A 27,428-nucleotide genomic window follows, 5' to 3' on the forward strand; every position below is an offset into this window, starting at 1 on the left:
ATTGTGTAGATGTTGTCTTCTCAAATGTATTTCTTCACCAGTAGTTCTGGATATATACGAGTGCAAAGAAACACTAAAAATATTACACCATTTTAAGTGAACTGACCACCTACAATATAAATTAACACCACCAATGTCTCTGATCAGAGTCCATTAATGGTTTTACTCACACTTGAAAATCTGAACACTGAGAGAGTGCAAAAAAAAATCTAAATATTGAGAAAATCACTTTTAAGGTTGTCCAAATGAAGTTCTTAATGCATATTACTAATATTCACAGTAGGAAATTTACAAAATATCTTCATGGAACATGTTCTTTACTCAATGTCCTAATAAGAAAAATCTATAATTTTGACCCATACAATGTATTTTTTGGCTATTGCTACAAATATACCCTGCTACTTAAAGACCAGGCTCCAGGCTCACAAATTGTTGTATTCTCATTAATTTCACAACCTATTCTAGTCTTTATGCACACTGAGTGTAAGCTGTCATTGTATGAAATTAAATGTAGCTTCTTCTCTACCAATATACAGCCTGAAGTGACCAAATGACTTTTCATTATTTTGCTTACAGGCCAACTTACAAAATAATTATTTGTATTTTATATGTGAAGAAAGAAACCATAGTGAAAAACAAGCAGCACTGCTTTGGGGAATCGATGAGGACACTAATGAATTATGTAGTGAATAATCACAATCGGCCAATGAGAATCCAGTTTCACAGACATTAATAATTCATGCATTCATTTCAGTTAGTTGCTTTTGGATTTCCTCCTCATTCTGATCTTTGAGCTCCTTGGTGTAAAGTACTGATATAAACCAGATTTCATTCTAAAATGTATCATTTATTTATGAAGAGAGAATTTAGCCTTATACTGTGCTGTTTTTCTCATTAAATTTTTTTTTGTGTGTCTGTGTAATTGGGTTTAAGTTTCTTGATGAAGAGGCAGGGGTTTATTATTAGTCATTTTTCTATATCCTCTGACTCTGTATAAAAACGTCTAAGAGCTTTGGTATTTGAAGCACTTATAGTGTTGCCTAGTAACGAGAACCTGATGATGTCATTCAAAGTGGATCTGGAGAGTTCACTGAAGAAAAAAAAAATGGACAAAACAACTGTTGTTAAATGTAACCGTAAAAAAGCCGTAAATAGAGGTCAGTACGAAATAACGGATGAATTTCCGCAAAAGCGTATTTATTCAGGCAAAACGAATTCGACATCTGATTAAAACGCAGCAATATGTGGCCCTTCAATATTGAACTGCTCAGTAATATAGAACTGCTCAGGAAAACACTAGGTTAGTCACACCAACAATTTGTACACAGATATTAATTTACAACTAATTTGGTAAAACATATTCAGTAAAACAAATAGATACAGAAACGATCAAAACAGGAATCCATTACATAAATAGAAATACTCTGCTACATGCAAATGCAAATTGAAGGTTTTCTCCTCGTTGATTGGTTCTGACAAGAAAAATACACAAAAAGGACAAAAACAGGCAATAAGGAAGATCATGCATTTGTTTAAGAACCGAAGACGTCGGGAAGAAATGCGTTGGGTTATCTTAAACAATAGTACCTAAAAAAGTCAGACCAGCTACATATTCGTTTTAAAAGAACACAGATGATATGTGTACCCTTTTAACAATGTGAAGCTTTTGCATCATCTTTTCATAGCTGAAAATCATTTTCATGATGTTAGACCTACCACAGATTCTCATGCGGGATGAAACCACCGATCAATTGTACAACTAATAATGCAATAAAATACAAATGATCATTGATTTGGAAAATAGTTATGAAGGGTGCACTCTTGTTCTGCTATAGTATCGGCGTATCACAACGGAGTACAACAATAAAACACTAATACTGTGAAGAATTTAAAACTCATCGGAAACTTTTTTTTTTCTTTTCTGTGTGTTTTAAAATACATTTGGCTTCATTCATTCACCTCGGTACCAAAATAGACCATCAATCCTCTCCACCTGAAGTGTGCGTGTTCCTGTTACATTCTCTAGCAGCTGGACATCTCAAAACAAAAAGATTATTATTATTAGGCTATATTAATATACTTTCTAGCTGAAGTTCTGTATAAAATATAAACTTTTTTTTTATTCTAAAGATATTTTGAATTCATCTGAGACATTTAAAGTAAGGTTCATTTCCCTTCACGCTATCAAGTTCCCTGTTTTTATTGGCACATGGGCGTTCTGGGTTAGAAGCAGCAGATGCTGTTGGTTTCACCATGCCAGCGGCGAGGCTATTCGGGGGCTTCTGGGGTTTTCTGTTCCTTGCGTCTCACTCAGTGCTCTCTGTTGAATACAAAATCAGCAATCTCTTACTTCACAGCTTTAGTGCAATTACATCTGTGAAAATGGCAGCATTTAAAAAACTCACCTCAAATTTGGAGATAAATTCGGCGAAGATGCCAAAGAAGGTTTCTGTGGTCGTGGCCTTACTGTCTTCTCCAAAGTAGGAGGCCACTTTATGAAACTCATCCATTGCTCTTTGCTGTAAGGAGTCTAGGGACTGCACAGCTGGATGACAGTTTTCCAGAAAGCTCTAATATCAGAGTTAAGGAATGATGCACTGCGATGGAAGTTCAATATGTTCTCACAGGATAGCTGTACTTTTCACTAACAAACTCATTCAGAAAAGGCTGTGGATTGGTGGATACACTCATAACTGATGCAAAGCGATCCTCTGCAGTCGCTGGGATTTTCACACAGGAGGTTCTAATGTCTTGGATGGTGGAGTGAAGGTCACTGAGCTCAGCCGTAATGATCCTCTGATTGACTGAATTTGCGATAAAAATACAGGAACATGAATCATTTGTCAATACATTTTATAGTTGCAAATTTTATGTCTGCGTTCCTATTTAAACCAACAGCAAAAAAATAAAATAATGTATTCGCCCATGATGCATTAAATTGATCAAACATTATAGTAATGACATCTATAATGTTAGAAAATATCTCTATTTCAAAGAAATATTCTGTTCTATTCTTTAAACAATCATGAAAAATATTAAGCATCACATATTTGTTAATACTGAGAACAATTTATTTAGAGTATTAAATAATAATATAGTTTTAACTATATTTTTGATCAACTAAATGCAGAAAACGTAAAACAATTATCAAACTTCTGAAAAGAGGTGTATATACAAATATCGAACAGGAAGTTGTTCTGACTGACAGCTTACCTTTGGCAGCTAGTGGCACTGTTACGAGGTCCCTGGCGAAGTCGATGAGCTCTGGGAAGTGTTGGCATAATGATTTGGCAAGAATATGGAGGAAAGTTGACTTTCCATCAACTGTTTTTGTTGTGTTCAGCTGAAAGGTATTTGAATCCATTAATAGGACAAACATAAAAAATAAGAATTTTTAATAAAAACATTGGTCACACTTTTATTTTAAGGTCCAATTCTCACTATTAACAGACCTAATTAAGTATGATTTTTGCCTCAATAAACTCGTAATTTGCTGCTCATTAAGAGTTGTTGTTAAGTTTAGGCATTGGGTAGGATTAGAGATCAGAGAGATGTAGAATATGGTCATGCAGTATATGTGCTTAGGGTTAGGGTTAGGGTTAGGGTTAAATAACCAGTGTGTTAATAATAGGCATGCTAACAAGCAACTACTTCATGGTGAGAAAGTGTTACCAAAACATTGCAATGTAATTATTGCACCCATACCTCCGTAAGAAAATTGATTTTGAATCCTGTTGTCTTATTCGTCTTGGGTTGACCATTATTCAGATAATTACCCATTGCTAAAACAAACTAAAAGCACGAAAAGTATACAAAGCGTTGAGAACAATATTTCAATAAAGAGCAAATATTTTAAAATGAATGGCTCTGGAAACACCAAGATTTCTAAAAGATCATTTATAATTCAGTGCAGAATTAAGTGTTTTACCTCCAAGATCTTGGCCAACCTCTTGCTGTTTTTAAGCTCTAATGATGCTTTGTATATGCATTCATATGCGCCTCTCATTTCTTCGGTTTTCTCCTGCACAGTGGTCTTAAAAAGAAGACTCCTCAGTCTGGTTTTATACTCAGGAACTAGTAGCATCTGTAGAACAAGGCCACAAGAAGCCATGAATATTTACATGAATTGGAACATAACGGCTGGAACTCAAGTAATAGGAACTCGACAGCACCTGTAGGACAAACTGGTCAGGCTCGCTAAGTTTGGCGGGGTCCTGGTTGTAATGCTGAAACTGTTTGACCTCCTCGTCATCAGGAGCGTAAAGCAACAGTTGTTTAATATGTGCGGGTTCCAGACGCTCGGTGCTCATGGTCATGAGGATTTCTCGCAGCTCCTTCGGGGACAGCTTCAGATGCGCTATGAGGATAGCTGAACAGGGCGGCCAGATGTGATGAGACATGGACTCTTAACATTCTCATTGAGAAAAATTCCCACACAGTTGCTACAGCAGCAAATACCTACAACACCTCTTTAACCTACTCCTACACATCTACGTCACACAAGACGACAAACCTGACTCAACCCAGAGCACTTCAACCCAACCCTACTCATACTCACAGGCGTTGTAGGCCTTTTTATGGGAGAGAATCTCGACCACGTCTTTCTTTTTAAAGTTCTCGGGCAGGAAAGCAGGCTCTGGAAGAGAGACTGACACATTTAATAACAGTGTAAGGATGAGCTCTCCTCGCACCAGAAGTGGAGACAATAAACTGTATGGAGGGTTGTGAGACTGAAAAGAGGCTGTAAGGTGCCAATAACTGGATGAGAATGATGGGATCGGAGACAGACATGTACAGTAGCTCTCCATGAGAGATGAGCTGAAAAGTACAAAAATAGACAAGGTAATTGCATTCATTCTCACCATCAAAATGACAAGCTACAAAACAGATGCCACATGTGGATGAAGACAGCAATATACAGACAATGTTGACATGTTGTGTTCATAAAAAAGTATTTGCCAACATCTGAATTTCTAATGTCACATACATATATTACATATATTGTACTCTACCATCAAAAGTTTGGGGTGACACTTTATTTTAAGGTAAAATTCACGCTATTAACAAACCATTAAATATGACTGTTGCCTTAATAAACTCCTCAACTGCTTGTTATCAAGAGTTAGTTGTTAATTTTAGGTATTGGGTAGGATTAGAGATGTGGAATATAATCATGCAGAATATGTGCTTTATAAGTACTAATAAACAGCCAAAATGTTAGGCATGCTAATATGCATGTAGTTAATAGTGAGGGTTGGTCCCTATACTAAAGTGTTACCGATTTGTTTTGTTTTTAAAGACATGAATGCTTATTATTAGTGCTCCAAAATAAAAGTTTTTGTTTACATAATATATGTGTGTGTGCCTAGTATATTTATTATGTCTTATATACATAAAGACACACACGTAGAGCATATTTTGAAAATATTTACATGTATATATTTATATTTATATAAATATATTCAATATATAAACGTGACATATTTTTCTTAAATATATACATACATATATGATGCAAACAAAAACTTTTATTTTGGATGCAATTAATCGCGATTAATCATTTGACAGCTCTATTTATTATACTAATAATTATGCTAATATATTATTTTTCAGCAAGAATGCATTAGACAAAAGGTGAAAGTAAAGAGATGTATAATGTTACAAAGAAATAGAAAGAAACATGACGGTTTTCCACATTGATGATAATAACGAAAAATTTCGAGCACCATATCAGCACATTAGAATGATATCTGAAAGTGTGAAATTTCGACTTGGCCATCACAGGAATAAATAACATTTAAAATATATTAAAATAGAAAAGTTATTTTTAAAATTAATTTAAAAAGAGTTTTTCAAAAACTTTTTTTTTGAATGGTAGTCTAATATATTGTATTATTTTAATGACTTATAAAATAAATTAATATAAAATATAATATATAATAAATATAAAGTAACATTGCATTAAATTATTACATAATAATAGATTTATTAAATTAAAAAATAAAATCCTTCGGCATGATCTAAAACAAATCAATACAGGAATCATATGGAAGATATATGTTGTTGTGTTTTTTGTTTGTAAAGGGTTTCGATTTTTTTTAATTAGTATTGGTTGAGGATCTGAAGACATTCAGTGTAAAAACACAGAAAATCAGATGGGGCAAAAAACACTCTTTCACAGTGTCAAACATGTATGAATGCAAAATATATTTGCCAAAAACCTTCTCAATATTGTGCAGAACATTATGCTTTATGTGAACATATTCAACATTAAAACAGTTCATAACTAATTTTTTCAGAATTTTCAACCAAACATAACAAAACTCATATGCTGTGACTGTCCGGCACTTGTTTCTCAAAGTGAGAACTTGAATAAAACAAAAAAAAATAAATGCAAAAATTCTCAAAAAAATACAGACAAATAATACAGATGTCTATTTGTGAGCCTACTCTTTTCAAAGTCCAAGCATAATGTTTTGAGTCAGTTCTAATCAAAAAGATTTTGTCACACAAATCAAATTCATATGGTGTGACACTATTTTGGGATATTTGAACGGACAACTGTTTTGACACCCTTGGGAAGGAGAGGACCTTCTTCAGCAATGTTGTACAGAACTAGCAGTGTATTTCTACTGTTCAACCTGAGGTGAGTCATCATTTTTATTTTTACAATAAATCAGATCTTGTTGGCACTCTGACAAAAGTCCCACTTCCAGATGTCTTTTGGTGTGACACATTTTTTTATAAAAATGCAAAAGAAATGTTATTATTCTGTCATAATTATATGTAAATATATGCTGCTTTGTTACAGCTAGCATGTTGTTAGTATGCTAATGTGTAGCTACAAGACTCAAGGTTGTGCTAAGTGCAGAAAACATCATATGGTGTGACATGTCTGCCTGTCACGCCATATGATTTGATTGTCACACCATATGATATGAATTGTAATTCCCTGCATATATAACAATAAATAACAAAGTCCAATGTATGTTTTGTCTTTTTAAACATTTATTTGGGTCAATCATCACATAAAAGCTGTAATTATCCACCATCGATTGTGTTTAGTTTAGTTTAGTTTAGTTTAATTCGGTGATACAGATTTCTAGTTCATCAGACAGACACAGCAGATCCCTTCACAGAAACCTTAGAATGCTGTTTAAGTCTAAACAATGTTGTCTTCATCTCAAACCATACATTTCCTTTTTTTTGTCAACTTGAGGCAGATAATGATGACAAGTGCAGACAGGACAAAGAGATACAGGGAGAGGTTTGCTACGTGGCCTAATGGTTAGAGGGTTGGACTCCCAATCGAAGGGTTGTGAGTTCGAGTCTCGGGGTGGGGGGAGTGCATGTACAGTTCTCTCTCCACCTTCAATACCACGACTTAGGTGCCCTTGAGCAAGGCATCGAACCCCCAACTGCTCCCCGGGCGCCGCAGCATAAATGGCTGCCCACTGCTCCGGGTGTGTGTTCACAGTGTGTGTGTGTGTGTGTGTTCACTGCTCTGTGTGTGTGCATTTCGGATGGGTTAAATGCAGAGCACAAATTCTGAGTATGGGTCACCATACTTGGCTGAATGTCACTTCACTTTCACTTTCACTACTCTCTCCAAATTTGACTGGCTTATGTACAATGGAGTCTAGATGAACTGATTTATTTGTGGATCCACTCAGCTACGTTTTATGTTCACGGTTCATATGATATTAAAAAAATGGTTGTTTTACTTATTTTAATACATATTGCAGACCAGTTTTGAATTGAAATGAAATTTGATACACAAACATATGTTCATATGGTTCATACAATATTAAAACAATGTTTGTTTTATTGTTAAATATCAAATAAATCAATAAAATTTGAATATTGCCTTGCAGCATTTAAGAGTGGTTAAATATTTCCTGCCATATGAGTGATCAGTACTCACCAATAAGTAGGATAATACATGGTTTGCATTGACACATGGCGACATTATCATATGGTGTGACACTATATCATTTGGTGTGACATTCCAAATTGTGAAAATAACATACCTTTATTAATGATAAAACCTGAAAATGTTCATGGAATACATAGAAAATAGTATCAGCAAGAGTCACAAATATTTTTATAATTTTCTAGCAAGGTTTGTCACAATAAATAGAAAAAATGTTGAAAGACCGACGGCATAGGTCTCACATTGAGCAATGTTTTAAAAAAAATACACAAATTTAATTAATTTTCACAAAACTATAATGGATCACAGTTTAGTTATGATAAATGATTTTGATAAAGTGAGTAACTTAAAAGATGATATCCATTTTCAGTTTATATACAATTATTTTCATGTCACACCATATGACGATTGTAAGCACTAATACAACAAATTGTCACATAAATTCTGATTCCAATTGAAAATTTTGAAACAACATATGTTTCTATAAAGATGAGAGTTAGTAGAACAAAAGTCAACCATTTTTATGCCTGTTATTTGAAATTTTTGAAAAAACACTTTTTTATGGTACATATGTCACTGACCCATTGGTTGAGGATCTGAAGACATTCAGTGTAAAAACACAGAAAATCAGATGGGGCAAAAAACACTCTTTCACAGCGCTGTATGAAAAGGGGATGATGATGTTGTATACATGCAAAACTACACTGAAGCAGCTATAACAAAAGAGAGAACGTACTGGAATTCCTCTGTGTGCCGAAGTACAGATCCAGATCCAGGTACTTGACCATGTCACTGAGTTTATGATAATCAGGATCATCTCCAAGCTAGAAAACAGATCACCTGTACTTAATAACAACTCATCACTTCAACATGGCTCTGAGGCGCGCTGTGGTTGTTATGTATCACTAACTTACCTGTCCCCAGATAGTTCCTTCAGAGTTCTCCACCTGCTCCCAGCGCAGTCTCTTCACGCTCATGTGGTTGTTGTCAGAGGCTTTCGGGCTGGCTTTGGGCAAAGGTGGAGGATCGCAGGGTGGGGGTAAAGGAGGAGGCGGTGGTGGGGGAACCTTGGTTGACAGAGTACCATCAAAGCTTTGTTGGGAATGCTGGGAATGGAGGCTCTTTTGTTTGGTCAGGTTCGGGGAGGTTCTGGGAGCAGAGGTCTGCTGGCTGTGGTAGATGGACTGGGTGGGATGTCGTAAGTGAGTGTGCTGTGTGGTTGCGTGCGGGGGTTGAGGGGGGGTACGCGGGGATGACTGTAGGATGGGGTGAGCCTTCGGTTGGTGCAGCTGGAGAATGGGTGGAGCGTTGGGCTGGGGAGAGGAGCGTCGGGGATGGGTGTGTTGGGACCTGAGCTCCTCACTGGTGGACAGTACCTTGTGCAAAGAGGGGCGGTTAGTTAGGAAGGGTCGAGGTGGAGGTGGGGGCGGGGCTATGATGGGGTGGTGCTGGAAGGCAGGGGGAGGTTGGGGCAAGTGCTCTGGGGTAAGGGGAAGGGGCGAGGGCGGGTCGGTGAACTGGATGGCAGGTGGTGGAGGCGGAGGACTCTGTGGGGGAGGAGGGATGTGGTCAGAGCCTGAGGAGAAGGAGACTGAGGTGGAGTCATCGCTGCTGCTGTGGTCTTCACTGCTGGCACTGCTTAACTCGTGAGGCAGCATGTTCACTTCCTGCTCATCCTGGAAACTCATCTGCCAGTGTCGCAAAAACAATTAGGGCTTAAAAAACAACTTTACATAGAACTAAAATGTATATAATGCACCTAATAAAATAAAATAAAATAAAATAAAAATAAAGTGTTTAAAGAACGTATAGACCCAAAATTTCGTAAAAATTATTTAAATATAAAGAACGGATAAATGGAAAATAAATAAATAACATAAGAAATCTGACCTTACATTGAACAAAAAGTTTGGAAAATGGATGGAGAAAAATAAATAAATAACTGAACTGAAATATATATTACATTAGAAAATGAATAGTGGAAAAAAGTAAAGTAAAGTAAAAGCAACCCTCCATAAAACAAGTGTTTTGGGGGATGGGTAGAAAAAAATAATAAAAACAAAATGAGATTTTTTTTTTGTATAATTTATATAAATAAATAACTCTTTGTGAATATTTTAATATTACAATTTCACAATATTTAATTGGCCAGGCTATAGTAACCTGTTTCTGTATCCGACACAAACCTCCTCATAGTCATTCTCCCCTCCCTTAAAGTCATCCACGATATTGACCCGGTGTCCCAGCTGCTCGCTCAGAGCATCCAGGAACTTGTCGGTGTCTCGACTGCGAGGTGGACGTGAGAAGGTGAAGAGCTTCCTGCGCTGGGGCAGAGGACTGGGTTCATCAGAAGGCAGAGGGGAGGCGGGGGGGCTGTCCAAACTAACATAAGGATTAGAGTCCACGCTGTCTGGAGAAGCCACAGTCTGCTGGTAAGGCTCAAACTGAGGGCCAGGTAAGGATTCAGTCCATGAAAGAGAGAGGCCTGACTTACGGCTCCCTGCAAAATAAATAAAATCATGAGGACCATTTAAACTACACAGGAATACTTATCAGAGATCGTATTGTTCTAAATGTTCTTAAAAATTTTTAAATTGATCAAAATAAAGAACTTTAACATGCTAATACATTAAACTAGGGATTTTCAAACTTGTTGATGCCATAATCCTAATTGTAAGGCATAAAACAGAATTGGCTTATATATGGTCATTGAAAAACAAAAGCATTACAATATTATTTGTTAAATATTTCAATTGAATTGGAAAGTACAACCACTTTTAAAGTATAATCCAAATCTAAAGAGAAACATTTACAATTAAATTATTTTTTTGATATTTATCCAAATCCATTTTTTTCTGCCAACTAATATTATCCATATTAGATTTTTGTTAGTTTCTTACTCTTAAAAGCTAATATCTATTTCTATGTACAAGCTATGTCAATAAACAAACAACTAAATAAATAAAAATAAGTAGTAATAATAATAATATAAGTACAGTTAATAACAGTAATAATGTTAAAGAAATTATGGTAATACTTTACAATAAAGTGTTAGTTAACAATCATTAATGCATTACCTAACATTAACTAACAAAATTACAGTATTTATTCATCTTTTTTTATTTTAGTTAATAAAAATACATCTAGTTAGTTCGATCAGGTTCATTAACTAATCTTAATAGAATTTTGTTGAAATTAATGTTAATTAAGATTAATTAATACTTTAGAAGTATTTTTCATGCAATGTAGTTAACTAATGTTAACTAAATGTAACCTTATTATAAAGTGTTACCAAAATTATGTATAAAAGAGATTTAAATAATATCTTTAGTGTGTTAACTTTAAAAACCTCTCCAAAAATATTTTGTAATTCTTTTAAGTCTTAAAGAAAAAGAAAACCCATTTAACCCCTTGTGGCTAGTTTGAAAACCCCTGTTTTCTATCTTAAATTAAAGCTACATAAGCAAGCACATTTAATGTAAATTTGTCACACAGGTCCTGCACAGCCATTTTTTTTGTGGAGGCACCATGTGTCAATTGCGGATGTCAGAACAAGCTCAGAATACCTGCGTTACTGTGTGTGAAAGACTGCGTGTATGTATTGTTCTCAGCGTGGCCCATGCCGACAGCCCTGGGTGAGGAGTGACTCTGGAGAGACTGGTTGCTCTTCCCGGGAAACATGTTCTCAAGCTCCGTGTACACTCCTGACATCTACAGGTTGGGGCGTGGTTAGATGAGACTATGCATGATTCCATAACACAGTGATGACAGTGCAATGAATTGCAGGTGAGCAGAAAATGGTACCCACGTGGCTGAGATCTGGGGACTCTGGGAAGGAAGTCCCATCCCCACACTGTCTTTCCTCTGGAGTCACAGGGTCAGTGAATGTTCCTGAGACACAGAGAGAGCGTGGTCCAGAAACAGAGCATGTGCACAGAAAGCTGCTTGCCCTTCAGGAGTTATAAAGAGACTGAGGGCAGTCAGCTTCAGCAGCGGGTCGGGCGCTAGCTGGCTGAGGGGCGCACAGAGACTGCAAGCAGTTTATAGCTTTAGCCTAATAGATGCTGGTGAATCATAAACAAGGCTGAGAACACTTCTGACTGCTTGTTTACCACAGACAGGGACAGAATGGCATGGCTATCTGAAACAATGTTACGATGGAGCAATGCATAGCATAAACAGTCTTCTACATAAACTTATTGACCTATATCTGTTCTATAACATACTATGAGCAGGATCCAAAATGAACAAGTATTAGGCTTCAAATAAGAGTAACAAACTGATTTTATGAAACGGCAAGTATAGATATATACTTATATATATACTTATATATACTTTATATATATATATACTTATATATATATATATATATATATATATATATATATATATACTTATATATATATACTTATATAAGTATAGATATATAAGTATAGATGCCCCTCAATTTTTATTTTGTATTTTTTTTAAATAGATTTTTCAAATTATTTTTAAAAAATAAACATCAAGGTATTTCAAATGTTCTTTTGAACTTTCTATTGACAAAAGAATCCAGAAAAAAAGTAAAAAATAAAAAAAAAATCATTACAAGAACAACTTTTAAAAATACATTAAAATAGACATTTGTTATTTTAAATTGTAATAAGATTTCTCAATATTATGATTTTTATTGTTTTGTTGTTGTTGTTGTTGTAGTTTAATTCATCAAATAAATGCAGTCTTGGTGAACATAGGAGACTTTGTTTAAAAAAGGTATGAAAAAAAGTCTTTGCAAAACCCCCCAAAATTTTAAATTTATAATGCATATATATACATTTAATAAAAATATTTTATTTTATTTTACAATTTTCATGTATTTATATGTTCAGTGTGGAAAAAGTTCATTTTGGACTCTGCTTTTTTTTTTGCCTAAATCCAAAACATTGATGGGGGAAATGTCATACCCATTCCCAGGTGAGTGCCGATGATGCAGTCGTCTGAGCTTCTCTCTCTCACAGTGTTTTTGTGAGAGCTACCTGACACTCGCATGGAGCTGCTCCGTCTGTGGCTTTCTGGACCTGTCTCTGGTTCTGCGGTAATGATGCACAGTCAGAATGTAATCAGGAAAGAAAACCCCTGTCATTCACACAGTAAACCCACGGCTAACCTGCACTCTTGAAGCCCAGGAAGCGGGCGATCTTGCACTTGCAGTGTTCCTGTTCCTCGTAGGTCAGCAGCTGGTAAATGAACTGCCAAATCAGCTGCTTGGCTGGAGTGTCCAGCACAGGAAACACGTCTACAATGAGTGTGTCCACATTCCTGTTTACATGCAACAGAGAGAGCCATTTTAGAAATAATTGGGCTGCTCTCAAAGCAAGCAATTGCACCAGGGAGCGTTATTTATTACATTTGGAAGAACCCACAGATTGTTCTTGATTGTGAGTATCTATTTTTGCTTGAGGCTGAAGCTATTTTTGAATGCTTTTCATATTTGCCTTGCTGCTGCCAAGCGGCAAAAACTCCCTCACTGTGGGAACAGCTAGGATATTTGTAATCATATGGCAGGATGGTTACAGTGTCTAAGTGTTAATTAGCTCTGTTGCCTGTAATTGGCTAACACATTTCTAACTTGTATGTTTTTTGTCAAACACTGCATTAGTCACTTAATTCATGACTATAAAATACAATTATATCTTTAATTAAAAGAAATGCAAGTTGGAATAATTACTGTTTTGATGTTTTCGAAACAAGACGTAGGTTTCATTTATTTTAGTAAAAAGACAGAAAAATAGTAATATTGTGAAATCTTGTTACAATTTAACATCACCATTTTCTATAAATGTATACATTTCTTTAACTGTAACTTTTGATCAGTTGAATTTTTCCTTCTGCCCTAAATGTATTTTTTTTATTTACCCTAAACTTTTAAATGGCAGTGTATCAATGCTTACACAAAAATATTAAGCAGCAAAAACAGTTTTCAGCATTGATAATAGGAAGAAATGTTTCTGCAGCAGCAAATCAGAATCAAATAAATGAAAAAAAAAAAACATTTCAATTACATAACTGAATTATTTCAAACTCTTGACCTGCATTTGTTGTTACGGTCGACGTTGAGACCCAAACATCTCAGACCACCAAATCTAATCACTAAACCCAAGCATGCTGTGAGCAACATACACAACTCATTTTTGTTTTGATAATCTCAGGACTGCTAAGTCATGTGTCTGCTCCCACTCAGCCATGATGAATTTTGCCCTGACCTGTGCTGGAAGAAGGTCTCCAGAGCTTTGCAAATGGTATATCTTTCTTGCAGGGTGAGGAGGTGTTCAAGTTGCTGGCTGAAGGTACGGCCGTGCACGCGGATGCTGGGTGGCAGGATCTCGGCCACCCACTGCAAGGAGCTGAGGGCCGGGGAGCGCGAGCGCGGGATGGTGGGGGTCTCCTCCGGCTCGGAATCTGAGAGCGAATAATCTACGGGGCCCTCTTCCACCACTAGAGTGGGCATGGCACCACTGCCCTGCAGCATGGACACCACCTTCTCATGGGAGCAGTTCCTTAATGTAGACAGAATAGAATTAATGTGTAATATAATACACAGTAATATAATATAATATAAGACAAAAAGGACAAAATCAAATAGCATGTTCTCTTAAAGAACACTCATAAATATATGTACAGTTGGTGGGAATTTTTTATTGACATAATTCTATGCTTGTCAGTCCGCCGGAGGCAGTATGAAGTAAATTGCTGTGCTCTTCAGATTAACTTCACAGCCAAGAAACAGCTAAACCCTGGCCGCAGGAAACTGATTTACATTTAGGCTTAAACAAACAAACTATGAAAGCTAGTGGTTGGTTAAGGAGTAGCGGAATAATATAAATGCATAATATGAATAGTGAAACTAAAAATAGCTTGTTTCAAACCTAATTAGCATTTGAACTTGCTATCTACAGTATCTGCTATACTGTAATATCAGTTCACTGATGTGCAACTTTTAAAGCATCGTCGCAGCATAACAAAAATAAACACACCTCATGTCCAGGCCATTGAGGAACAATATGCGGTCTCCTGTTTTAAGGCCACACGCCTCGGCTGGACTACCTGTAATAGGGAAACATGGGTTTGAGACTGAAAATGAAACCTGTGAATAAGACACCCAAAGCCACAGACACTCTTTCAGTGAACCATGTTGATGTGTAATATCGCTGTCCTCTGTGATGGGTTGTTAGTAAAACACTACAAGGTACCCCGTCGTAGGTCTGAAAGGGAATGTAATCAGTTTTTTCCATCACGATGCTAGACTCCTACTTGTTTTTCTAAGCAGCCCCACACAGGCGGCTGAGTCAGTGTTAACTAGCCTCAGCACAGGCCCGCAGTGGGCGAATATCGTCATACACACACTCACACACTTACCGCCCTCTCTCCACACAGAATGTTCAATCGTGCAGACTTCAATACAAATGTACCCAAAGCTTTCTCATTAGTGCAACAGCCCACTCCTTCCTTTTTCACAATAAACCCCAAAAAAAAAAAAAACACTCCATTCCCCTTGAAAACAAACCACTGACCCCAGCTGTGCTTTCCATGTGCCTTTTTATTACATCCGCCTCTGTAGCCAACAGCGATGTGACCCTCAACGTGGCACATATTCTGAGTAACAAAACACAGCCGTGTCCTGGAAGATGGTGATTTATATAAGGAGAGCATCTTTACTTGATCGATGGCTGGCGGCGAAAATATCATGGGAAAAATTAATTTCTAGTATTAGACTTGTAAGCTACATGTAGGTGGCAGGATGTATAACTCTGTGTCAGATCAGAAACGCTCAGAAAAAGAAAAGCCGGACTCACCTGAGAGTCAGTGCTTTTATCACTCTGATTAATAATGAAAGGTTGCAAGTGCTTATGGGTAGACGTCACAATCATTCATACACACCTGGCATTACGGAGTCGATCCACACAGGAGCGTGACCTCTCAGAGTAAACCCAAAACTCTTCTTACCCCTGTACACACGGATGGTTCTGCGGAGGAAACAAGAGAGGCATTACTGTCTGTAGGTATGTTAAATACTCATATAATATTCAAAACTAATATTCAAAATAAGATTTTTTTTTTCTTTAATAACATAACTTGTCTGCACAAAACCTACTGCCACAGTGTAATCTCGGCAGCTGCCAAGGCGTTCAGAGGGATTTTTTGCATGTTGCTAAAGTGTGGTCGCGTTCTGGCTCATATCAAAATAGCATTTGCCATGTTGTTGCATTGTTGTTTCTAGGGTGTTCTTGGTGGTTGCTAGGGCTTTGCTGGGGTGTTATGGGAGTTAAGTTAGTGCCCCAGGTCAAAAGTTTGTCATGGTGTTACTTTGCAGTCTGAGTGGTTGCTACAGTAGGGCTTTGCTTGGGTGTTCTAGGCAGTTAATAGAAGGGGTGTAACGGTTCTTGGTAAAAAATCAAACCATACTGTTCTCCACCCACGGTTCGGGATGAAATTTCAATGAGGGTCAACTTAAATCTGACAATGCATTTGTAACATGCTTTGTTAAAAATAACAACACATGTCAGCGCCGATAGCTTTGTGGGCAGCATGCCGACATACAGCACCACTGCGCTAAGGGCGTCCCGAGGTCAAATCCCAACACAAGGGCCTTTATTAATCCCTCCCACCTTGCTTCCTGTCAGCTCTGGTCTGTCCTATCATAATAATGGCACAAATAAATCTTAAAATAATAATAATAATTACAACACATAAAACAGACAGAGTCCAGCTAATGCATGATTGTCAATTGATATGGATTCTGGCTTCCCAATACATTACAACAACAGGTGAGACTTGAAAGGTCAAGTCAAGTCACCATTATTTATATAGCGCTTATTACAATGCAGATTGTGTCAAAGCAGCATTACCGTATTAAACGGGGAATAGTGTGTCAAAGTAGTGTGCCGTTCTCCTCTGGCCAGACGAAACCAACAGTTTAATTCTAGGCAGCAACAAAGTCTGATAGCAAATGTTGCTATCTGTTTTTAAACTAAACTCATTTAAGCCTTGCCAGTTGAAATATTAAAGAGCCAGAAGACATGGAGAACTCGCACGCAGTGAGAAGATCTGTGTGCACTCATCTGAAGTGCTTGAACCCACATCTCAGAACGCACAGATGAGTTTGTTTTCAAGTCTTGTGCTTGAATGGATCTGTGCATTGTCTTAAAGTGACAGCACTTTTTTATGTTAGTCAAACAACAAAAGACAAGGAAATAACTCACTGCTATTGACTGAATAGCTTTTGTAACTTAACTCTTTCCCCGCCATTGACGAGTTATCTCGTCATTTAGAAGACAACGATTCCCTGCCGTTGACGAGTTCTTACAGCTTTACGTGTTTTCACTCTTATAAACTCAGGGGCGCTATCTTCTGAACGAGTACAAAACCTCCCAAACAAAAACACACGTGAACAGGACGGAAAAACTAATGTAAACAGATGCATATGATAAATAATGCGATCATCAGCAATAGACGGCATATAAATGAAAACTGCATAATATTCTGGAGTAAAATGATGATACAGGAATTGGTATATGGCTGTACAAGCTTTGGAGATGTTAATGGAAGGTATTTACTGGATTTATGCTTTGATAATCATAGAGAATCCAGATGTAGTTTTTGTTAAAAACTTGATTTTCTCCCCTTTTTTGCTCAAAATTATAAATTTGTATGAAACCTACCTATATTCAAGTGTTGATAGAAGCTAGAATAAAACTTTTTTTGTTTAAAAGTAGAGGCATTGATCTTTATTTTGGTGTTTTGTATATTCAAATATTCATACAGCAAAATATAATGTAGGCCATCAAATTTTAGTGAAGTTCATAAAAATCGCTGGCTGTGGCTGTCAACTTAAAAAAAAAAATGCTGGCAGGGAAAGAGTTAACAAGGATTCGTCTTAGATCTATACAGATTGATTTGCAATGTTACTTTACATTTGATTACTTTATTCAATTTCTGCACCTAAAACCTAATGTTAGACCTACTGTACCTAGAAAAACCTGAAAAGCACTGTTTGTATTATTTGTATCTTTGCTCTATTGTATTTATTTGTACCGTGGCTTGTAATTAGATTAATTATTCTTATTTAAATTACATTTGTTTGATAGTATAGTGCTTTTCCCTAAACATAGCGGATACCAAACCATGCTGAAACTGACTCTAAAACTGTGACACGAATCAAACCGTGATTAACTTGAACTGTTACACCCCTAGTGGTTACCTAGTGTACACTGGCACAGATCAAAACAGTTGTCATGGTGTGGCTTTGCAGGGTTTTTCTAGGGTGTTCTGGGCAGTTGCTAGGTGGTTGTTCACTGGCACAAGTCAAAAGAGCAGTTGTTTTTTTTTAGGGCGTTGCTAAGGCGTCCTGGTTGGTTGCTACTTGCCCAAGTCTCATATTTATTCATGTCCTTTGAAATGGCTCACCAATGCCTTCCAATAAGTCTTTATGGGATATTTTAAAAGTTTTATAATGCACCAGTGCAATGCAATAATGCAAAAATATATAAAAATAATAGTACGCTATATGTTTACACTATATGACCAATGCATTTCAAAGCTAGCTTTAAAAATTCATAGCTAGCCTTAGCGGTTGCTGTGGCAACAGTTCAAGGCGACACTGGAACCATTGAGTAAACAGAGACAAGAGAAAGCAGTAGAAACATTTGCTTCTTGTCGCAGTGCCATTTTATATAAGACGGGCCACCAGAACCAAACAGTGATGGCGGATTAGAAAGGGGATGACAGAAAAACAAAGACATAAGAACTCTGAAAAGAGATTACATAAGATCTGAGCCAAAGAAGCATTATTTATTGAAGAGCAGCAGTCTATGGGGTATCAGCACATCATATCCACTCGTGCTGTTTTATTTACTAACCTAAACACTCTGGGTGATACTTCCCTGTTAATATTTTAGATATCATTTCCAGTTCACAAATAAAGCATATCGACAGATTGTAATGACATCATATAGAAAGCAATATTAATTTAAACCAGATGACAAAAGAATCTGCTTTTGTTCTGGCTTAAATTCCAATAAAAAGCTTCATGGCTTGAATATGATGGCAATCTTCCTTTTAGGTCGTGAATTTAATTCATTAATACTTAATAACAAACGATTAGTAGATCACAATATGAAAAAATGCTTGTGTTGTGGACAGTACATGCATGTGTATGTGTGTGTGGGGGGGGGGAAAGCATGAGGCACAGAAACAAACACAGCTCTCACCCACCCACACACAAAGTCTCCCACATATCATACAGTGTTCTAAGCATTTAAGAAGGCTTCCTGCAGTGTTTTGGGATAAAATTGTCCTTTCAAACCAGTATGAAAGATTAAAACGCTCATTTTATCATAAATAATAGGACATTGAAAAGGAACACCAATGAAAGAGGCGTGCGATATGTACCTCTGGTTAGCTCCAGTGACATAGTGGCTGGGAATCTTGGTGGTGCTCTTCCTAAGGCCACGCTCAGGTTGGGCCGGGTCATCGCTGGGATCTCTGGGCACAGAACTGGCCCGTTTCGAGCCATGGGTTCGCTCATGGTGGTCTTGACTTCGGCTTCGGCGGGGCCTGTTCTGGGGCTCGCCAAGGCTCTTGCTACGGCACATGCGGTTGAGGAGACTCTGAGAAACGGCCTCGTCAAAGCGCTGCCGATGCTTCTTGGGAATGAAGATCCTGGCAAACATGGTCACAGAAAGGCAACAGAGAAAAAAGGGTCTAAATCAGCTACGAGGAGCCATTATTATAAAGACTTTTTAAAGGTTGTTAGTTCAGCTCAGCCAGTCAGGTTTCCCATCTAATGGTTTCTATCACGACTCAAAGTGAAAGAGCTTCAGATCTGAGTCCACTGCGTTCATTCAGGATCACTGTGACACTTCACAATCCATGAAAACAGGAAAGGATGGCAGAGATAAAAAGCAACCCAAGTAATGAAGGCAATCCCGATATTTTATGGAAGCTGTGAGGAACTCCAACATGTAGCAGCCTCTGTGAGTGCGGTCTTCATCTGAAAATCCCACTCCAGGAGCTCTGGTACAGATACCAGAAGCCAGCAATAGCAAAGGTGTGGGAGTACATCACACTACCGCCTCTCTCTCTCTCTCTCTCTCTCTCTCTCTCTCGCTCTCTCTCTCTCTCTCTCTCTCTCATTCTCTTTTTGCTGTTCCTGTTGTCCTATGCTCTCTGGGAACAGCTTCAAATCTCATATGCAAGAAAGCAAACCCAAAACTCGTAGCATGGCATTCAAAATATAATTGAAAAGATTCAGCGCATGCGGAATTCAGCGCAATCTAAAGTGGGAAAATGGCTAGACAAAAACATTTGAGAAAAACATTTGGCAGAGAGGAGATAAATACAGTGTTAACTCTGATAGCTTCACCTTTTATGGGATTCTGACTAGAAATAAGGCCACGTTTGTCACATTTATGCAACATTGGTGGATATGGAAAAGCCTGTTATGCCGCCCACCAGGGAACCAGAAAAAGTGAAAAACCTCAGCAAATGTAGCCTTAGTAACCTCGACAAGTGTAACGTCAGCGCATTTCTGTCTGCTTTTGTTCTCTGAAGGTGATGTACCGACATTAGCATTTAAAATAATTCCATGTGTTTATCAAACAAAAAGCACAGACATTTTCTGAGTCACGGCATTCATTCTCCTAAAATTTGTAAGTCTCTTATTGTCAGTGACAGACTGTAATCAGACTAATGAGTTATGAATAGCCTACAAACTCAATGTAACTCATTTTCTTTTTCATAGATCAGACATTATTTTAATACTCAACAACATAAGGCACAGAAAGAGAACTATCTATAGTGCTTTTCTGCCATCATTTACTCACCCTCACAAACATAGAGACATTTTTAAAAAATATAGGTTCTGAAGATTTTTGGGTGAACTATCCCTTTAAGAAAAACATACACATTTGTTTTCTTGATTTCAGTCTCTGTCTTTCTGAAGGACACAGACACCTTGCACACAGATACTTTATAATCGTAACCTGGATATATGACTGGATATATTATATCAAATTATACAGTTTCACATTATCATTTTTCTCTCCCCATTGCCTGGTCTACAGAATTGACAAAACCACACCATTAGACAATTCTTGAGTGCAGAGTTGCCTCGGGTTCACATTATTATGGAGGCACAGAGAGAGAGACACAGTGACTTAACAGAGGAAGAAACGCTGCATTAATGGCAGCAGTTCTAGACAGCAGACAAGAATAAAATAAAGAATTAAGCACCCTAAGAGGCCACTAGAGTACAAACCTTAGCTTACGTAGAGTACCGAAGCACTACTGCCAGTATTATAAATGACTCCATACTGTACACCACAGAACATTAACATTTATTGTGCTTTTCAGAAAATGCGGATGGAACTACCATTGCCAGACTATATTTGCATTTGTAATGTGAAATTCATCTGAGGAGGTCAGGTGGTTTTTGAGAGAAAAAAAATAATAATAATTTGAGGAAAGGTTAATATGAGTTGCTCTGTTTTGATATTTTAATGACTCACTTTGACAGGCACCGTTGCAAAACACAACAATGTTTTTATTAATTACTTTTTAGTTCACCATAATATTTAATTGAAAATTATTTATATAGCTCTATATTTCTGGATAGAATAAAAGGGAAAATATGAATCGTCAAACAAGTGAAGATAAATAATTAAAAATAAATTTATAAATAAGCCATGGAATCTTACATTCAAAAGCTTACTATCTGTACATTTTATTATTATTATTATTATTATTATTATTAAAATAACTTAATTGGTTGTTTAACTACAGGATCATGCGAAAACTAGATTAATGCTGCTGATTTATTATTATTATTATTATTATAATTATTATTATTATTATTATTACTTCAGCTTTGCCATCACAGATTTAAATTAAATTTTTAAATGGTTTAATTATTTGTTATTCGTTTTTTGAAATTGTAATAATATTTCATGATAATATTGGTTATAATTTATTTTTGAGAAATAAATGCAACCTTGGTGAGAGTGTAAAAATCATTCAAAATCATTTTAAAAATCCTACTGACCCCCAAAATTGTGAACAGTTGTTTATCTCTAAAATATCGCTGTATTACTGACACAACATGCCTGATTTAGCAACAATGAACACAAACACTTTCATACATGACAAGTTAAAATGTTAGAAATGTTAAACAATCTTATAACAGAGATGAAATGAATCAACAAATAAAATCACAAAGATGTTCTTCGTAAAATACTGTAAATTGAAGAGACACCTTCCACAATGAATAATATTAAAGTTTAATGAAAAGTACTCACCTAAAGCATCTAATCTTTTAGTTTATCATGACTCAGAACAAGATGAATGTGAAGTGGCTACTTAAGAGACATATTCAGAAAAATTATCGTCACTTTGACCCAGAGGGACATAATTTAACATCCTCTGAGCCATCAAGAGCCATCGACTACAATCTAGAGACCGCTGCCTCTCACATTGACCTGCAGAAGAAGATCAGCCCCGAATAATGAGCAGAAAATCCATTAGATTCACAAAGAGAGAGAGAGAGTGAGATTATGTGTTGGCAGAAACTGAGACATGTACATAATATATTGAGACAAGGCTGATTCATTTAGATCAAAATGAGTTAGATTAACTAAATGAGACCAGTGATATTATCTGCCAGTTCATGTGTTTAATTGGGCAGGACAGGTGATAAGATACAAGCTACTGTATGTTGTAAATATGAATGCTGTTTTCAATGTTTATAATAGAAAAGTTAAACCTGCATATTAGAATGATTTCAGAAGGATCATAAGGTACTGACACTGAAATTCAGCTTTACCATCACAGGAATAAAATCAATTGTAAAATATATTCACAAATGAAATTATAATAATATTTCACAAGATTCTGATTTTAATTGCTACTTTGGCAAGCCTAAGACCTTCAAAAACATAAAAAAAAGAAATCCTAAACATAAACATAAAAATTAAAAAAAAAATCTCTGTTCATAGCATTCAGTTTCTTCATGAATAATGAATAAGAATAAGAACAAACTTGTGACTACTTCTCTAAGATGGCAAAATAAACAGTCACAACTTAAACTGAACAGCCATGGCTTGTCATATAACCTAAATAATGGATTTCTAGACATGATGATGATTGTGCCCAGATACATCTATAGTGCCAACTGAAAGAGCATATCTCAATTCAATTGGAAACTGGCTAATGTCCCAGTAGGCCAGTGCAAACTAAATCTACCCAGAATGGCTCAAAATCTGTCCTAGATAATATTCAAATGTACTAGATCATAAAGATTCACTATACTAAGTTCCAACAGTTCAGTTCAACAGTTGGTTAATGTCCTTCCACAAGTTCCATGTATCAAATATTCCAGTTCAACTACAGCATATTTAGGATTACAAAGTACATCGGAAGGAACTCAAGATCCCCACGCAGCTGAACACATGGTGACATCACCATTCACCACCCTTCACCAGATATCTCTCTAAAGAGGATTATACAGTGACAAAGGTTATTATCTCATAATACAGAGATAACAACACCCACCGCTCTGAGGGAATAGCTTGTCTCCATTTAGCAAACACAATACTGAACACTATATTATAACCTCTCTTTAATAAACTGAGGAAAGCTGTCTTGCAAAATGCAACCAAGTTGTACATATAACATACAATATATTTCTCTTGCACATCGAGCACCTTCACCAGACAGACTCTATTATGATAATATTTTTTTAATAATGGCAATAGCTTAGACTACCATTTACCATAAAGTTTGTGGTGTTTTGGTCACACTTTTTTTTAAAAGGTCCAATTCTCATAATTAACAAACCATTAACTACGACTTTAACATCAATAAACTTATAAAATATTTTATATCAAAATAATATTTCACAATAATTTATTTGAATCATATTTTGATCAAAATAAATGCAGCCTTTGTGAGCATAAGAGACTTCAGAACCCAAACTTTTGAAGTGTACATTATAGTTAACCGTCCGACTAAGCATCATGTACCAAACAGCTTGACAGTGCCCAAAGAGACACAGACAAATGGATCAACACTAAAATTCTCTGTCCAGTGCCGTCTTATGTTATTGACCCAGTTGGCATTAAGGCATAAGCTGGACTGGAAAGGGAACTTCACTATTAGCTTTGCCAGCGCACATCAGAGGGATTGAAGATGATCAGTTTGCATGGCAGCACCAGATGGAGACACATCTATCGGTGGCCTTATTAAGTCATACCAGTTTATACTGAAAGCCACACTGCTTAATTCTATTGCAAACACAGAGAAATGAAAGCGTTTTTATGTTTACTGCAAATGTGTGCATCATATGTGCATCATAAATAATAACAAAAGCAAAGAATGTACTTAAGTTCTGTTCTTATATTTAGAAAAACCTACATTAAACTGATGCCCTCTGGTGGCCTTCAATCTGTTCTGCACGGCTAAATACAGTACAGTAGCAGAAGACATCTGGGTCAGAGTGACCCTGAGATGGAGGTTAGCATGACTGAACGCTGTAGGTGGCAGGTGGGCTTGTCAGGGTTGTCACCTGATGTCTGAGATGAGCTGTTGCTGCTCTTCGGTTGTCAAGATGTCAGGAAGAACGGAAGCAAGCCAGTCCACCTTCCTCTCAGCAGCAAACTGTTTCAGTACAGCAAACAGCTTCTCTTTCACCTCTGGTTCATTCCTCAAAATCTCCTCAACCTGAAACAGGAAGGATTCTGATTTGGCACCTCTTTCATTTTATAAATTCAAAAAGCAGGCATTTGTCAGATAAACTCACTCTCCTATTGAACTCCAGAGCCTTGTGTTTGCGGTCTTGACGCATGCCATCAGTGTCTTTCTGAGAGCCCTCTAGACACCCGCTGCTGCGCTTCTGGCGACTGCCCATGCACAGCACCCCAAGCCGTAGTGTGCGGCCCTGAGAGGCCTTTATCAAAGCGGCTGCCATCTCATGGTGCTTCACTGGGATCCCGTTCACCTCCATGACATAATCTCCAGCTCTGAGACCACTTCGACCCGCTGGGGAGCAGGGGGAGCAATCATCCACCAGCAGGGGACAGTCTCCCACGATAGTGAAACCGAAGCGACCATCAGGGCCTGGAGTGATATCCATCTGCAGGAGGGCCATAAAACGCAACAGACTGTAAATATTGTAATGGACAGAAATGAATGAATAGTTTGGGTTTTAAAAAACTTTTATAAATAGAATTATACTTTTTATAAATATAAAAAGTATTGGTACATTTTCAAGATAATTATATTTTTATTTATATATTGTCATCTTGAATTATTAAATCACAAACAATATTTAGATTTTTGGAGAGTCAGACATCATGACATTTTTTTTTTTGTTTGTATTTCATTATTTCAGAGGTTTTATATTTTCTTGATTTCATATCACCTTATGCCTTCGGAAATATATATATATATATATATATATATATATATATATATATATATATATATATATATATATATACATATACATATATATATATATATAACATATACATATATATATATATATAACATATATATATATTTTTTTTTTTTTCACATATTTTCATAGAATATGTGCATTTAAATAATGTATATAAACATTTTATATTATAGTTTGTACCGACATTTTGTTTTTGTTTAAACAAGCTTTTATTTTGTCAGGTTTCATTTTAATTATCTGTAAATTTTTAGTAAGTTTGTTTAGTGATTTTGTAATTTCTATTACATATTTTAATTTAGTTTTTAGTTCACTTCAGTTGTGCATTTCATTTATTTCCAGTTTGTAATTTCAGTGCTTTGACTTTCCAAAGCAATTTCTCATTTTCATTTCGTTTAAAAAATTTTTTATCAAATATTGGTATTTCATTTTATTTAGTTTTAATCCAGTTTTATCTTAATTTATCAAAATATTAGTTAACGTTAATAACCCTGATGTTACAATGAATAAATTAATATATTCAGAAAATAATAATAATAATTGTCACGTCATTGTCCCACCTGTTGGATGCGTGAAACTACTCCAATACTGGGCGGGATGTTTCGCTGTGATTGGGCAAGGGCAATGACCTCTTGAGCACTTAGACTGGAAACGTTCTGGCCCTCAATCTCCAAGACCTGATCTCCAGGTTGCAGTCCAGACAGATGAGCACTGCTTCCATCCTCCACATACAGGATGTAGCTGGGCCCATTCCCCCCTATCTGAAAGCCAAACTCCTCTGGCCAGCCCTGGTTGGACGCTGGCATGGTGAGGACTGTAAGAAAGATGGCAAATAAGAAGATATGGGAGCAACGAGGCTCAAATGTTTGATCAGCCTGTTGTAAACAAGACCTACACAGCAAAACGATCAAGCCTCCTGAGAAATATGGAATTTGCTGGACATCACATGCTTGAACAGACTCTAAAATATACCAAGCACCTAAAATATATACACCTAGATGCTCAAATATGTCAAGTGAAGTCATTTTTGCCTATCTTGACAAGATAAAGTAATGCAGTAACATAAAGAGAGCCATACAACCTTCCCTAAATACAGAGTCTCAGCTGACACATTAGACCTCCCAGTAACATTGACCTCATTGAAAAAGGCACAGAGGCTCCCAAATCATCTGATATCAGAGCAAAGATGTGCCTGAATACAGCTTCATCAACATGAGACTCACGTTTGTAGCATAGCAAGTCATTTCTTGTAAAACGGAAACATTCACAGATCAACATTCCCAATTAAATGTCTGGTAAAATATTGTGTTTGTGGGCCGGTCCATGCTAAACCGGCTCCATGACATCCAAACATTAGGCTCCATGCACACCTAAACTGACTTTAAATGTGATGCTGAAAGTCATCATCATCATCATGATCCTATAAAAAACAACATTCTTGAACACTAAACACTTACAAAAATCTTTGGGCGGATATCGAGGACCCGGCTTGTTCTGCCGTAAGGAGTATCTCCCTTTCTTATTCTGGAGGAATTTCTTCATTTTGTCGTAATTCAACAGGTATCAAAAATTCGAGAGCAAAATGCCTGGTCCACGTCTTCCATAAGATCCTCTTACTGCACCGCACCACGCTTCAGGGGAAACGCCTTTCGAATGCCCCCCATCATCGTGTGGCATGCAGAGCACTGCCACTTAAAAAAAGAGTGACACTGCATCGAGTGCCAGAGTGATGTTGTTGATGAGTTGACTCTGCATCTCTGGCGAGTCTTGCTAGTCCTGCCTGCAGAGCTCAAATCAAGAAACTGGGACACCTAGCACAGATCCTTGATGATTCTCTCTCCAAAAAAGGGTAAAGTGAGGCCCCATTTCTCTATAAATACCACCTTCCCATACTCTCTCTTCTAGCTGTCTCTCCAAGGGACAAAAAGTAGCCCAGTATCTGCTTGGGGATCTGTCAGGACGATGGTGGATAATTAGAACGTCTGAATGCACTGAAGAGCGCAGTCACAC

The 27,428-nt window shown here is 36.8% G+C and overlaps 1 protein-coding gene across 3 annotated transcripts; it reads right to left on the minus strand.

Annotated features, from left to right (window-relative positions):
• Positions 1-1,917: 1,917 nt before the first annotated feature.
• On the minus strand, positions 1,918-27,216 carry LOC113111754 (delphilin-like). 3 transcript variants are annotated; one of them, XM_026276809.1, is made up of 23 exons: positions 26,876-27,216; positions 25,979-26,232; positions 24,762-25,094; positions 24,528-24,682; positions 19,361-19,630; positions 15,851-15,936; positions 14,947-15,016; positions 14,176-14,469; positions 13,080-13,231; positions 12,877-13,002; positions 11,742-11,824; positions 11,500-11,644; positions 10,120-10,433; positions 8,848-9,621; positions 8,670-8,757; positions 4,559-4,636; positions 4,173-4,369; positions 3,929-4,084; positions 3,706-3,792; positions 3,214-3,343; positions 2,686-2,804; positions 2,406-2,570; positions 1,918-2,320 (listed from the first exon to the last, which is right to left on the minus strand). In XM_026276809.1, the coding sequence occupies exons 1-23, from the start codon at positions 26,958-26,960 to the stop codon at positions 2,249-2,251; spliced, it is 4,233 nt and encodes a 1,410-aa protein (XP_026132594.1). In that variant the 5' UTR covers positions 26,961-27,216; the 3' UTR covers positions 1,918-2,248. The 3 variants fall into 3 exon arrangements, with proteins under 3 accessions (XP_026132594.1, XP_026132593.1, XP_026132595.1); XM_026276808.1 differs by having other exon boundaries at positions 4,559-4,648; XM_026276810.1 differs by lacking the exons at positions 11,500-11,644; positions 11,742-11,824 and having other exon boundaries at positions 4,559-4,648.
• Between the last annotated feature and the right edge of the window lie 212 nt (positions 27,217-27,428).

Source organism: Carassius auratus, chromosome 12, assembly GCF_003368295.1.
Source record: "Carassius auratus strain Wakin chromosome 12, ASM336829v1, whole genome shotgun sequence".
NCBI lineage: Eukaryota > Metazoa > Chordata > Actinopteri > Cypriniformes > Cyprinidae > Carassius > Carassius auratus.

What these genes read in the sequence shown, in the direction of transcription:
- LOC113111754 (XM_026276808.1), bottom strand. Translation starts at nt 26,960, where the DNA reads ATGAAGAAATTCCTCCAGAATAAGAAAGGGAGATACTCCTTACGGCAG. An exon ending in CTCAATGGCCTGGACATGAG is followed by an intron (nt 14,470 to 14,946) that starts GTGTGTTTATTT and finishes GTCTACATTAAG; the next exon opens with GAACTGCTCCCATGAGAAGG. An exon ending in CGGCACACAGAGGAATTCCA is followed by an intron (nt 4,649 to 8,669) that starts GTACGTTCTCTC and finishes TAAATGTGTCAG; the next exon opens with TCTCTCTTCCAGAGCCTGCT.